Here is a 15,472-nt window from a genome sequence, read left to right on the forward strand (position 1 = left end):
AGAAAGACAGGAGAAAACATGGAGCATTTTTAGGCTATTAATCTCCAAAATTAGAATATTTATTTACTGGTAGTCATCAGCATATTTAAAGTGCTGCTTGTAAACCATGTAAATACAATGTTTATAATATTTGTATCAGTAATTAGTAGCAAAGCAAGCGTGGAAATGGATTATGAAAGTCCTCTTACATATCCTGCAAAAGATGTATGGCACTCAGAGGTCATACATATATCATTACATAATGATTATTTCACACATGGAATTATTTTTTTGGAAATAGCACTGTTCAGTTTCCACAAGTCTCTCTAACATGGTAAAATATTTCATACAAAGTAAAGTAATTTTGAAAAACTTCAATTAAATACAAAGAAGGCAAAATGGACAATACTACTGGCAGAATACTCATTTATAATAAACATGCTCAACTTCTTTCTCTCTAGTTGTTTCCAATGGTCCTACAAAATGAACTAAGCCAAGCGTAGAACGTGGAAGTCTAAAAAGTTACCCTGTATGAAACAACTACACAAACCAGACTTTTCTCATCTTCTTCGTACAATGTGTTTTGGATCCAATGAATACTTTTTGGGTACTTTAATCCTACTTTTATGTCCAGCCCAATCTTACCTGTAGAAAGTTCTATCAGCAAATCAATGTTAACAGCCCACAATTTCCTAATCCAGCCTCCGTCTTACCTTCTTTTGAATTATGATAGCAAATTTTTTATATATTTCAGGGGAGAGAGATAAGTTCCCTCACTGTTAAGAATTTGGCAGTGTAGATAATTTTAGATACTCTGGTATGTGTATAACAATTGGGTATCACTACATTAATCATCATTAAAATTATATTTGAAGAAGAGATGGCCTAAAAATAACAGCTACGATTACTTGCCTTCTTTCTTCTCCTTCTCTTCTTCTTCTCTTTGGCTGCTTGTGCCTGTTTATGCTCCCATACCAGGTTAGTCAAGTTAGCCACATACTCGTCTGTCTGCTGCAACAGGTAGGCCAGGCGTCTATCTTTCTTTTGGTCAATCAGCTTACGGTAGCCTTCTTCATCTTCAGCCTAGAAATACAAAACAGACATCAGCCCTGAGAGAAATGCTTCCAAAGAAACATCTACCAGCTTCTATGTCAATAATCATCTGTTATCTTAGTTAGATCATTATGACTTGTACAGGGAGACAACTAGACGGGTAAAAAAGTTCATTGGATGATCAGGCCCAGAGGGTCACATATTTGTGTTAACAGGTCATATAACGGTTTGAAAGGGATTCTAAACATCATCTAGTTCCAACCGCCCTGCCACAGGTAGGGGGAACTTCCACTAGACCAGGTTGGTAAAAGCTCCATACAACCTGGCCTTGAACATTTCCAGGGATGGAGCATCTACAACAATCTGGGCAACCTGTTCCAGTACCTCACTACCCTCATGGTGAAGCATTTCTTCCTTATATCTAATCTAAATCTACCCTCAGTTTAAAGCCATTATCCCTCATCCTATCACTACATGCCCTGGTAAAAAGTCCCTCTCCAGCTTTCTTGTAGGCCCCCTTTAGGTACTGGAAGGCTACTGTGAGGAGTACCCAGAGCCTTCTCTTCTCCAGGCTGAACAACACCAACTCTTTCACTCACTCTTCATAGAAGAGGTGCTCCAGCCCCCAGTCATCTGCATAGCCCTCTTCTAGACTCGCCTGAACAGCTCCACATTCTTCTTATGTTATGGGACCCAGAGCTGGATGCAGTACTCCAGGTGGGGCCTCATGAGAGCAGAGAGAGAATCACCTCTCTTGACCTGCTGATCATGCCTCTTTTGCTGCAGCCCAGGATATGGTTGGCTTTCTGGGCTGTGAGCACATATTGCCAAGTCATGTTGAGTGATTCATCAACCAACACCCCCAAGTCCTTCCTGCTCTCAATCCACTCTCCTCACAGACTGTAACTGTGTTTGTGATTGCCCCAGTCCATATGCAGGATCTTGCACACGGCCTTGTTGAACTTCATGAGTTTCACACAGCCCTACCTCTCTAGCCTGTCGACATCTCTCTGGATGTCATCCCTCTGGCGTGTCAACCTCACCACACAGCTTGGTGTTGTCAGCAAACTTGCTGAGGGTGCACTCAATCCCACTGTCCATGTCAGCAACAAGGATGTTAAATACTGGCCCCAATACCAAACCCTGCGGAATGCCACTCCTCACTGGTCTCCATTTGGACACTGAGCTGGTGACCGCAACTCTTTAAGTGTGACCATCCAACCAGTTCCTTATCCACTGAGTGATCCACCCATCAAATCCACATCTCTCCAATCCAGAGACAAGGATGTTGTGTGAGACAGTGTCAAATGCTTTGCATGAGTCCAGGCAGATTACTGCAGTTGCTCTTATCCACCTTATCCACCAATGATGTAACCCTGACGTAGGAGGCCACCAAATTTGTCAAGCAAAATTTGCCCTTAGTGAAGCCATAGTGGCTGTCACAAATCACCTCCTTATTTTCCATGTGCCTTAGCACAGTTTCCAAGATCCATGATCTCACCAGGCACAGAGGTGAGACTGACTGGCCTGTAGTTCCCAAGGTCTTCCTTTTTTTTTCCTTTTTAAAAATGGTGTTATGCTTCCTTTTTTTCAGTCAGTGGGAACTTCAACAGGCTGCCACGACTTCTCCAAATGCAATGGATAGTGGCTTAGTGACTTCATTCACCAGTTCCCTCGGGACCCACATATGCACCTCATCAGGTCTCGTGAACTTGGTTCAGATTTCTTACATGGTCTTGAACCTGATCTTCTAGAATAGGTGGTCCTTCATTCTCTTAGTCCCCACCTTTGCCTTATGAGACTTGGGCAGTGTGTCCAGAGCACCTGCCAGTGAAGACTGAGGCAAAAAAGTAATTGACTACCTCAGCCTTCTCCATATCCCAGATAACCAGGTTTCCCATTTCCTTCTGGAGAGGGCCCACATTTTCCCCAGTCTTCCTTTTATCACTGATCTATCTATGATTGTAAATATCTCCCACTGTCATGGCCTAACAACTAGAAAATCTACAGCAGTTATGACAGATAAGGAGATTAAAAAAAAAGACCACTTAACACCGCAAACAGATTACCACGTACCAAAACAGAGATGCTTGCTAAGTCTCCTACAGAGATGATTTTTCAAAGCCATGAAGTGCAGGTAGCCCATAACCCAGCGAAAGAGCATGGGAGCTGGATGCAAACTTGCATTTAATTCTTTTCGAGTATGAATAAAATCTTTTTCTTTTAGGTGTTTGCAGAAAGTTTCCTTTTGGGCAGACTATCATCTTTCTACTCTCGTGTTATTTCACCTTTAATATAGGTCACTATCAGAGACTAGATTCATCAGATAAGCAATATCTGAGTTGTTCTAGGAACTTGTACATCCTATGGCTCTGCTTAAGTGTGTTGTTAGGAGCAACACATACCAGGAAATATTTTTTCATGGACTGCAAAGATATAATGCAGCATTTGATCATGTCAGAAAATTAAAAGGTAAGCAGCTGAGACACCTTTATGATTTTTGGCCAAAACAAATAATAAAGGAACTATACAATGCCTTATAAAAACCAAATAGAAGTAAGAAATATTTTAAAGATGATTACTTTAAAAAAAGTAATTTAAAGATTATTACTTTATTTAGGACATACGAAAAATCTCCTGCCTTTCTGCAGAGACACCAGAACTGCAGAAAGTTGCAGGAACAACTGCAATGTTCAAACTGAGCTTGGAAAATTGCTTGTAAAACTCAGTTGTAGCGTTCAAGCCATCAGAACTGTAACACTGAAACTCTAAGTTTTTAGAATGTATTATTATTGTGATTATCACAATTACTACTACTGAATACACAGTCATTGTAATCTAGCCAAGCTACTTCCTTTACATATTCAAGCTTGTTTTGACAGTATCTTTTAAAATCAAACCAATGCCCATTCCTGCATGTGATATATACTACACTCTTTTCCCAAAAATAAGACAGGGTTTTATAAATTTTTACTCCAAAACTTACTATTTTTTTTACACGTATAGCTGCCTGGAGACTATTTAAATTGACTCTTTTATGAACTGCAACCATTGCTTGTTTTTTCAGTAGGGCATATTATATTTCAAGCATCCTCAAAAATCCTGAAAAATCATGCTAGGGCATATTTTTGGGGTAGGTCCTATTTTTGGGGAAACAGGGCACTGTTAATGAGCTGTGACACAATCGCCATTTCTAGTTGTACTCAACGAAGGGCAAGCTGTGGAATGAGTGTCTGCACTTTAAATTCTAGCAATATTTTAACTCCTGAAATGAAGGCAGCCCACTGATTGGTTCCACAGTGTTCTGAAAATATACGGTCATACATAAACCCATTCTACTCTGTCCTAGGAATCACACAACTGATATTGTGCAGGTGCAAGTAAGAGAAAACTATAAAATACAAGAAGAAGTATGGAATTTTAGCTAAAACAACCATATTCCTTCCTCTATTCCTTACCATTAATCTTCTCATTCTTTCTTTCTCAATTCTTTCAGTTTCTTTCTTCTGCTCACGCTCAGTGTTGGCATGCCAAGTTGCTACAGCTTTAGAAAGTTTCTGAATTTTCCCAGCGACTGACCGGTGGTACTCTTTAAAATCTTTAGCATGCTGCAATATGCTATTCAGGTATTCCTAGAAAAGAGAAAGTAGTTAGTGCAGACACTTCGACAAAGCACAGGATTTGAAATCAGGAACACAGAAGTTCTAATCTTAGCATTTTCCAATTGCTTATTACATGATTCAGAGTTTCTTCAATCTCAGAAACTCCAACAGTAAACAAAGTATGTAACAGAGAAGACCCACACAGCAAAGAAAGGTGCATTTCTGCCACCGGGCAAACAACTCATAAGTTAAAGTACCTGGTGCTTCTGCCTACGCTTCCTTTCCTGTTCTATCTTCTGCTGTTTTTCAAGCTTTTCTGTCATTCGGGCCTCCCTCAAAGTCTGGCGCTTGCTTCTTTTGTATGCTTTGGAGTTCAGTGCTGTCTCCAGTGTTGTGTCACGACGCATGCAAGCCACTACCTCTTGTCTTAGCTACCAGAGGAAAAAAAGAAATGCTTAAAAAAAATCATTTTTAAAACAGGGAGGAACAACTTTAAACACTGGTATGGCACAGTAAAACAGCAACAGTCCAGAAGATGTCCCAGTCTCCTCTTCCCTTTCTGCTACAGTTCTGAAAAGACCCAGCACCTATACAGTTGTAGCAGCTATGTCTGTCTCCCTAAACAAATCCTGTCTCCACCTGATAGCCAAAGTGTTCACCGCTCTTAATCATAATTTATTCCTTCTTTACAAGATGCTGCAAATGAATATCTCGCTGCAATGAAAGGAGGTAGGCTAAGATTTTACACCATCAAAGTAAAACATGAATGAACAACATACATAACATACTTTAAAGAGCTGGACCTGAACATATCTGATGACGCATCTCATTGCCAGCTGCACAGGAGACAGTAGGGAGAGGTAAATGTTAAGGGCTTGGAACAGTACTGCCACAGTTACAGCAGTACAGCAAAGAGAGCACGATGCTTTTCATCTGACCTCTGACAAAACTTCATTACAAAGGAGTGCCAAACGCAGAGGGAAGGAAGACTACATGAACACACTTGGCAGTGACCTCTATGAGAATTTTCCTGAAGCAAAAGGCATTACCTGGCGCTGGAAATTCAGTAACCTAAGTGCCTTCAACTCCACTGTAGCTTTGGTTCGCAGATCAGGGGGTAGAGAACCAGGCAAGTTTTCCAGTTCCTGGATTCTGTGAGCAATTCGAGCCTGAAGCCTAAGAAAATAGAGAACTGGATAAGACATCAGGAAAAATCTGTAAGTGGTTACCAAAATTACACAATAAAAGCAAGCAGTTTATCTCAGTTACTTATTTGGCTTTTACTAATTGTTTCTGAACTAACAGGCTTTTGCAGAGACGACATTAGGTATCCTTTCCCACTTTGAAAATAAATTGTCAAATAATGAAAATACCACTTGGCCCACGTTTTGATTTTGACTAAAAGTGTATGTGTGAAAGGAAACTTGGGAATTATATTTTACTCATACTATACAGGATTCTGTTTTCAAGCTTCTTTGATGGGTATTGTTTTACGCACAGTGTAGTCAGTGATGACACTGACAGAACTTTTCTTAATATCTGGAATTTTACTTTCTTATTTTATTGACAAATGAAAAGTTCATGAGTAAAGTATTCACACTTACATAGCTGTTACACTGTAAATCAGATTCTATTTCACTCTTCCTTTACAAGCTCCTTTTGCATTCATTTGCAAATTCAAGAAAGAGAGAGAAAGAGAGAATAACGGACAAGCCAGACAGAACTCATTTTTTTTTATTTTTTACATCGAAAGCTAAGATCACAGAGCTAACAGTTACATAGTTTTGTGGTTTTATTTACAAGTACGTACTTCTGTGAACTGCAAATTTTGTCAAGGCACTGGAACAACAGTTCCCAGAATTTTAAGTTATCCAAAAGTTGCATGTTAGTTCAGCCAAATCTGTGCTTGCCACTTCCCACATGCTTTAGCAAAACAAAACAAGCAAACAAACAAAAACACACACACACAAACAAACAAAAACCCCAACAAACAATGTGAAGCCAAAACCAAACACACATACACATGCCCCAAACCCCAACCGTTCTCTCCCAGAATCAAAAAAACTAAAGGCCCAGGAACAGGAAGGCATCTCATCTCCCTATACTGCACAGGGCTCTGAAAATTTCTCTTTACTTTCACAAAGCACAAAACATCAGATCAAATTAGGTAAAGGTGCCTGCTGCTGCTTTCCTGCAAAAAGGACTTTGGAACTGCTGTGAAGGGAGAAAGAAAACATTTTCTGTAGGGCTTCTTTGCATATAGTGATCATTCTTCCCTGCCCCTTCACCCCCTCATCACTCCATAGTGACAGCAGAGTGACACAAGCTCTCATACACTCAACATGTCAGCCTCATTGCTGGAAGGCAGATCACACATCAGCCAAAATGGCTGCACCTGATACTAGTATTTTGATTTGTTCTGATTCCATGTATCTCACAGTAACTGCATGCATGAAGAATTACGTATAATCTGAAAGGCAACTGGAATCAGCTGTACAGTTTCAGACAACATCTCTTCTGTAACAGCACTTCTTAAAACTCCTAAACTTCCTAAAACTATGCGTTTTTTATATTACCAAAAGACTTCTGAAGTTCCTGGAATAATAAAATGAGATAAAGCCACATTACTGCAGAAGATTTAGTGTCCTCAACGGAGCAAAAAACTGAAGCAGAATTAGGTTAGTTAAGTTTTTCACACAGATGGAAAAGTCAATCAAGAAGAGTTACTTCCTAATAAGAGGTTTCATTAAGAGCTAGATACTTCTCCAGGCCCAAAGAAGTTCATGATACCTTCAGGAAAAGTATTCATTCAGCAAATCACTTTGGAATACTTTCATCTTTCAAGTGTATGTACTACTCTAATGAAAGACCACATTTTGTACAACTACACCAGTCACTGGGCATTCTAGTCATTAAGAATCTATTTTAGTGCATCTAAGAATGCAAAATCTTGATAATTAAGTGATTTTCTAGATCAACTATTGTACATCCATACAAAAAAGCAGCCCAGATGTGCAAAGAGAATACTGTTCTAAACCACTGATGGGTGCTCCGGCTGTTGCTTATTCACACATGAATATAATCATGCATCACAACTATGAATTATTACTCTCTTTCTCTCTGCAAATAGCTGCAATGCTTGTCCTGAAACCCTCACTTAGAAAAGTTTCACTGTCTTTAATGAAACTTTAGGGGAGCAGTCACAACCTTTCCAAACTTCTGTTTTGAGTTATGAACTTAGTAAGACAGCTGAATACTGAACACATTTTCAATTTTTATCTTCTCTTTTTGTTAGTAGTGCTTCTTCCTGTGCTGTTCAAGGGGACAAGCATGAGAAGTTAATCTAGGGCCTTCATAACAGAGTTTATGGTTTTAGATAACTAAATGAATGAGTCACTTCACAAACAAACACGTTCGCTTATTAGTTCTGCCAGAACTGGCTTATTACTTTAACTTCAGGTATAAAACAGGTGAAAGTGTCTGCTGACATAGAAGTTTACATAGTAGAAATTCAAGCAATAGCCAAAGTTGGGCTGGGGTTTATTTTTCTGTCATCTAAATTATTAAAAAAAAAAAAAAAAAATCCAAGTATACAACTTTCTTGAGATATGACTAAACGTAATGCAAGATTACAGAGTGTGCTTACTATGTCCTGTCATCACACTAAGCAGTGCATCCTCATATAAAAGATGCTTCACAGTGCTAACCATTTTCTTTGTTTTTCTCAACTCAAGTTTATAAAAACACTGATCAGAAATAAATGCACATGAAATGTTACCATTCAATTATAAAGCAGGTTAGTATTTCTTCCCTTTGTTTTCCCTCCATATGTTGAAATCACTGCAAAAACATCGGTCTGCACTGAGCTGCAAACAAGGACATTTCTACACTTATGTGGGTGATCACCCTCCTATTATAATCCAGGCAGAGGGAAGGAATAGGAAAAAAAAAAAATCCATACTTCTAAGTCAGAACAGGTACTAAGTTAAAAAACTCTCATTGGAACTCAGGTTCATTCTCTATTAAAACAAAGCCCTGGCCAAAAAAAGAAGTTTAAATACTAATGAAAATGTACTGTACATATATGGAATAATAATGAAAAGTGGCAGTCTGATGGGTTACATCTAAAACAAACAAAGAAAAAAAAAAAAAACAAAGTTCTAGTACAGACTTTGCTAGAAGTACTAATTATATTGTAGTAATAGTAGTAGTATTTTCCTGAATAGTGAGTAGGATTTTTAAAAGAATTTCACAACAGACATCCCAGCTCAAGTGAACTCAACAACTACGTGAGGTGTTTCTCACCACAGCCACCTGCTTGTCTCCAAAGTGAATGACTGCAGTTCATTGGACTAATGTTATCTTCATGGAAAAATGCTAATAGCTATTAGGTAAACAAATCCAAATAAAGAGGTTTCCTAGATGCTTTTTGAAAGCACTTGAAGGATATAATCTCACCGTTTAAAGGATATATTTAATTAATCTTTGCGGTTCAGCAATTTACCTTCATTCATGCAGAAAGTGGCCAGTGCATCTACACAGAGATATCTCTGCAAAATAAACAATGCACACCTCTTCCTTATTAACAGGGGTCAACGGCAGAGGTTATACTTGCACATTCAAACCTGTCTGGTACAGATGCCGTGCAGTAAGCCATGAAGGTACATCAGAAGAGGCCTTGCAGAAGAACCCACGGACAATCTACAGGACACTAGCAAGTGTATTTTTTAATTAGCAATGAGAAGGCAGAAAAAAGCCCTTCCCCATAGTAGAAAAACTTTAAATCACATTTATTTATTTTAAGAAATCTGTTTAGTGAGATTAAAAAACAGCACCTTATTCTGAAGAAAGTGTTAAGGAGAGTTTTAGAAAAGCATAGTATGAATTTTTCATTCTGGACAGATTTCAAGGAACACAAGCTTAACAGCTCTTCACACACGAATAATTTAAACTTCTTATACTGATAAAAATTTTAAATATATAAGTGTCTTTTTATCCATGTTTAGTCACACAGAGATTAACAACAATTACCATATAATCTCATCTCAGATCAACATATGTTGCAAATAGCTTCTTGGCACAACCATGTGAATGTGACAGCAACATTAACTCTCCATTTGCTTTCCCTTTGTTAATACACACTGAAGCCATTTTTTATAATCAGATCCAGGCTTTTCAGCAAGAAAAAGCAGGCTGCTGATGTTTCTCATTAGATTAAAATATTTTACAGACACTGCAACATGTTAATAGGTGCATTACTGCTTCTTCATCTGTACTGGTCTATTTAACATGTGGTTAATAAACAGGAATGCTCAATTGTGCTTTTAAGTGCTTATTGCATTGTTGATGAAACCAACTACACAACTTCTAGTAACAAGAGAAGTACGAAAGAATTCTTATCACTGAAAAAAATAAAACAGACTTAATTTTGTAGCAGCAAAAACTACGCTATTTCATGTTTACAATACTGTTCTGTGTGTAAGACATGATCTAAATACATAAATCATGAACATGACCCATTAAGAAACACAAATCTGTATGCAGTATCATGTATTCTCCCCTGAAAGTCTGCCGTTATGCACTTGAGAGGTGTGTATGCAACAAGAGAAATGGCCTAACACCCCTCCAATTAACTTTTTGTTATGTAGCTCATGAATTAGCACTAAATTAGTCTTCGCAGCACACTTCACATGTCTAGTTCAGAAACACCATGTTCTAAGGTCACTGCCATGGTTTGACTCCAGCCAGCAACTAAGCATCACACACATGCTTGCTATCTGACCCCTCGCCCCAGCAGAATGCGGGGAGAATCGGAAGGGCAAAAGAAGGAAAGAAACTCGTGGGCTGAGATAAAAACAGTTTAATAATTAAAAATTTTAAGGGAATGAGAGTAAAAAACATTTAAAAAGGGAGAAGGAAAAACAAACAAACAAAACAAACACATCAAGAAAGACAAGCTATACAAATGAAAACAATCGTTCACCACTAACCAACTGTTGCCCAGCAAGTCTCCAAGCAGTGAGCCCCCAGCAACGTCCCCCCTCAGTTTTATTGCTGAGAATAATGACATCATATGCTATGGAATAGCCCTTTGGTCAGTTGGGGTCAGCTGTCCCAGCCGCGTATCCTCCCATCTCCTTGTGCGCACCCAGCCCACCTGCTGGCAAGGCGGTGCGACAAACAGCAAGGGCCTTGACTCTGTGCAAGCACTGCTCATCAGTATCTTATCAACACTATTTTCAGCACAAATCCAAAACGCAGCCACATACAAGCTATTCTGAAGAAATTTAACCCTATCCCAGTCAAAATCACTACAGTCACTGAGTAAACCTAATCTCCAACTTTCAAGAATTTATAATTTAATCAGATTCAAAGTTCATGCTTTCCCACAATCAGGCAGTATACCAAAATTTTACCTTTTGGGTCTATCTGTATTGTTTGAAATATGAATCCCTAAAATACCTGTGTGATAATAATGTCCTTTCTTGAAAATTAGTAATTCAAACGGTATTTTTAAGTGTAATACCTCATTATTAAAAACATTAACTTGAGATTGACAGATCTCAAGAGACAACCAATTTCATAAAGCTTTCGCCAACTTCACTGGTTTCAGGATACAAATGTTTATATTGACTTTTTTCTACTTTTTTTTTTTTTAATGAAGGAAGTGTGAATACATCATGTTGGCTAAGTCTAGCACCATCTAAAGCACAAAATCTGATAAACTGAATTTTTTTCAAAGCTTTTCTCTAGATGCTACTTATAAAGTTTTGAATAATGAAATGACCCCCAGAAGTTCTAAGCATTCTGGTATGCAAAGCAGTAAATTTCAGCCATGTTCAACATTTAAAAAGCCTGGATTATCATCTACATGCTACCATAAAAAATTAAACCCTTCTGCTGCAGAATCCCTATCAAACTTCCACCTCATATTTTCTGCCAAGAAGATCAGGGTATTTAGAACCTAATGGATACGCTGTATCTGCAACCAGTTCCCCACATCAGTAAAAGCAACACCGGTATTTTTGGTCACTCCTCACCTTCCTCCATTTATGCATAATAAGACATAACAGTTAGGCACAAATGGTGCAACGGAACAGGGCTGGAAAGACAGGAGTAGTAATTTCAGGTTAACTGATGGAGAAAAGTTTACATTACACTGGCCGCATGATTCTTGGCTCAGGTTAGTGCTACAATTCTTTGCTCTGAGCAACTGTGAAACTGTGTAATGGTGTGTTCTACTGGCTTTCTGAAAAAGACGTCAGACAAAGCGATCACTCACGCTGAAAGAGCTATGGCCAAGAGGCAAAAAGGGTAAGACTGACAGAATGCCCATTAGTAGTGACGCCCATCACTACTAAATGCATTACTTAAGCATTACCTTATGCAAAAAGCAAAAGATTTCTAGGATCAAGGCCTGGATTCTGGACATGGCACCACATCCTAAAACACTTCATGGTGTTTTACCGTTGTAAGGTGAAAGTCATTGAACCAGGCTTCCGTGAGATCACCATCCCTTTTGTTTGCCTTCCCCTACAAACTCATTGTTACATTAACTGCAAGACGCATCATCAGTCCAAAACAAGCAAATACATTAAGTGCAGTTTCTTTCCTCTGACTAGTAATGATCAGGAACATATTTTAGGTGCAGTTCAAGATCCTTCTGCTCTGCAGATTTCTCAAGGTCAATTGTTTAATAGCCTTGCTGATGGGAAGAGGGAAGGAGCCTCTTCTAACTCCACAAGAAATGTTGTCCTCTATATTTTGTAATTAATATAATTCACCATCTAATTAGGACACTCAAGACAACTTTCCAACATCATACTTCCTGATAACCATTTTTTTTCATCTTCTCTCTAACCTCCTTAATATTCTCTCTACTCTCTGGTAGTCCTGCCAACAACATCATCACTACTAAAATTTGGTTTTGCTGTGGCATCTAACTAATCAGCCTTTTGATCTCCACTGTTCTCTTCTAACTTCCCTTTTGTTTATAATTCTGAAAACTTTCTGCACTGAATTCGTTTATCTCCCGAATACAAGGATTTTGATTTCTTAGTTTTCAGTGTTTGCAGCATCCAAGTAACACACTAATCCAGCAAAGTCCTTGTGCCTGTCTTAAACTTATCTGGTTTGCAATGATACTGCCTGTGTGTTTTACTAGTTCATAGCCTGGGGCAGAATTAAATCATTGTTTGATTCAATATCTCCATACCTCTTTTTGACATTGTCTTTCTCTGTAAACTGTTTATACAGTTGTCACTACAGTAGCTGATTGCAAGAAGTTTCAGTTGAGAAAGTGAAAACCAAAACTCTGCATATGCATTTGAATCTTGCTATTTGCTTTTACCTATATTCACGTTCTTGGAGTATTTCAACTGGATCCAGTCCTTGTGGCTTCTGGATAGGGCTGATGCGATTCTGCTTTTGCTGCAGCTGAACGATGGGTGACGGCTGTCCAGGTGGCGGCTGCGGCACCGAAGGTCCTGGCATGGCGGTGGCCAGCTGCGCAGCAGGGGGGGCAGGAGAGGGCCTCCCGCTGGGCGGTGGGGCAGGAAGCTTCTGCGGCGTGTTGGAGACACTCATGTCTGGGGCTGTGCCTGCATCAGAGAACGTACGTGTTTGTTACGCAAAATATGGAATGCAGGAAGAAAATCAAGACAGTTTCTGAAGACAGAATATGAAAGTAAGGTAAACATTCAATAATACCAGAAAAAGAGTACTAATGTAGACTACAGTCAGTATTTTATAAAGACGTACTAAAATGCAAGTATACTGTACACTGCAAGATGTCCAAAGGAAAACAAAGCACCTGAAACTTTATGATGAATGCCATTTCTTTTCCCATTACTGCTGACTGATAATTCTAGTGTTAGAAGAAGTAAAACGGTTGTAGAACTGATTTTGTGCAAGTGTAGGACCTAACTCTGCTTCCTGATCAAAACCCATACACCACTGAGAAGAAGGCATCTATAATCACAACTTGACAACAAGCATGTGTAGGTCTACTTTTAGAGCTCTATCACAACTAGACAGCCACATTAAAATTTCTACAACTGTACTTAGAAGTACCTGTCATATATAAACAGCCTTTCTTCTGCTACTCCTATTAATTTTATGGAAGTATTTAAAACACCAGGAATTTTATTATTGTTTTATCTTACAGCACCCTAATCGTCTCACTGCAGTTAACATGAAAAAAGTACCTACCACTTAGAGACACTATGGGTCATAGATTTCAGTATGTCATTATGACAACAAGCCACCCACGCATTCATATGTTCAAAAATCATCACTGACAACAGACATTGCAACAACAAAGATGTGAATTGTCTGAGGAGTCATAGTAATTTAATGCTAAGAAAAGCAACTATAAAGTACACCTGCAATCTTGTATTTAACTTTAATTCAAACCCAGCATCCTGAAATCCAGGTAAAAAGATTCCTTCAGAGCTCACCACATGTCACTCACACACCTGCATTGAATTCCAGAGACGGAATTTGAGCACATGCTGTGCACTCTGTATTTAGCAACACTGCGTTTCAGCTTATTAAAAAAAAAAAGCACAGAAAGCAAGACTACCAAAAACCTCTGTGTAGCACCAGTTTTCAGGGAATCATGCAAACTGAACTGCAAAACAAATACTACCATGAGTGACTGTGTAATGAATGAAAAATGAATTTAAATAAATAAGAAAAATCTTTTAAAATACATCAAATAAGACCTTCAAACAGACAGAGCAAGGGTAGACAGGTTTTCTTCTTATAGAAAATAAAAACAGGAATAAAAAAAAGACAAACACTAAGCAGCTTTCAGTTAAACAGGATAGGCACATTATTATGACATACCGGATTATTTAAACTATTCATCTAATAATTTTGTATACCTACCAGCATTTTTCAGTAGCAGCATTTGAGCTAGAAGGCACTGTGTGTGGTAAATTCATACATACAGCCTCTCAAGAAACACCTTCCCTCCTCTTTATTATTCTGCTCAAATCGTAACTATTCCTTTGGAGTATTCCAAGAAAAGCAATTCTACATCTGATTACACATCAGTATTTCATTTTCTTTTTATGTTGCCCTAAGTAGCTCACTAATGACAAAGAATTTTTAACAACATCCACTGTTATGGAGTCATTACTGTCCACAGATCTACCCACAAGCAACAATATAGCATAACGTTTCTACTGTGTGAGAAGCCTGTGTTATTCTCAAGCCTGCAATATTGTAGTTACTTTTTAAATCTATAAAAATGAAAAAAAAAAAAAAAAAACACAAAACAAACAAAAACAAACAAAAGAAAAAAAATCAACAAAACCAAACAAAAAAACACACAAGGAAAAAGGCAAAACCAAAATCAAACAACCAACTTCAAAAAATATTAGGGATTTCTAATTCTTTCAAAACAATACTACTTCCATTCTACTTTCAAACAATAAAATCAGCCTGTAACCATGATAATCATACAGGGGAAAAATGTTACACTGTTCATTAGATCTCAAAAACTACATTGAACTTTCAAAGCAATCCAATTAAAAAAAAAAACAACAAACAGCCTAATTCTACCATGGTTTGAAAACTTTTGTTTACAGTAGCTTAGACTAAAGTTGAAACACAAGCTTGTTGCAATTAAGCATGTTCAGAACATAACTTAAGTAGCTTTTTATGGGTGTCCCTCAGGTCTTTTATGTATTTAATTCTGATTGCATATGGTTTGACTCTCCACAATTCAAGTCTTAGACACAGTAAAGGTGACACTATTTTTCTGCATGCCTTTTCACCTTCCCTTTGCTTTTTTCCTCTGCATCATTCCTCAAATTCTATGCACACTGTTT

At 38.2% G+C, this 15,472-nt stretch overlaps 1 protein-coding gene across 7 annotated transcripts in view; it reads right to left on the reverse strand.

Annotated features, from left to right (window-relative positions):
- Positions 1-15,472, reverse strand: part of SMARCA2 (SWI/SNF related, matrix associated, actin dependent regulator of chromatin, subfamily a, member 2) — a 118,984-nt gene that overhangs the window by 71,098 nt on the left and 32,414 nt on the right. For all 7 annotated transcript variants that reach the window (XM_065047244.1, XM_065047239.1, XM_065047241.1 and 4 more), the window contains 5 exons: positions 12,985-13,234; positions 5,684-5,810; positions 4,892-5,065; positions 4,491-4,664; positions 892-1,062 (listed from right to left, as the gene is read on the reverse strand). In XM_065047244.1, coding sequence (XP_064903316.1) covers positions 892-1,062; positions 4,491-4,664; positions 4,892-5,065; positions 5,684-5,810; positions 12,985-13,234 — 896 coding nt within the window. The remainder of the gene's footprint in view (positions 1-891; positions 1,063-4,490; positions 4,665-4,891; positions 5,066-5,683; positions 5,811-12,984; positions 13,235-15,472) is intronic.

The sequence above is a fragment of the Columba livia genome, chromosome Z (assembly GCF_036013475.1).
Source record: "Columba livia isolate bColLiv1 breed racing homer chromosome Z, bColLiv1.pat.W.v2, whole genome shotgun sequence".
In the NCBI taxonomy this organism is placed as follows: domain Eukaryota; kingdom Metazoa; phylum Chordata; class Aves; order Columbiformes; family Columbidae; genus Columba; species Columba livia.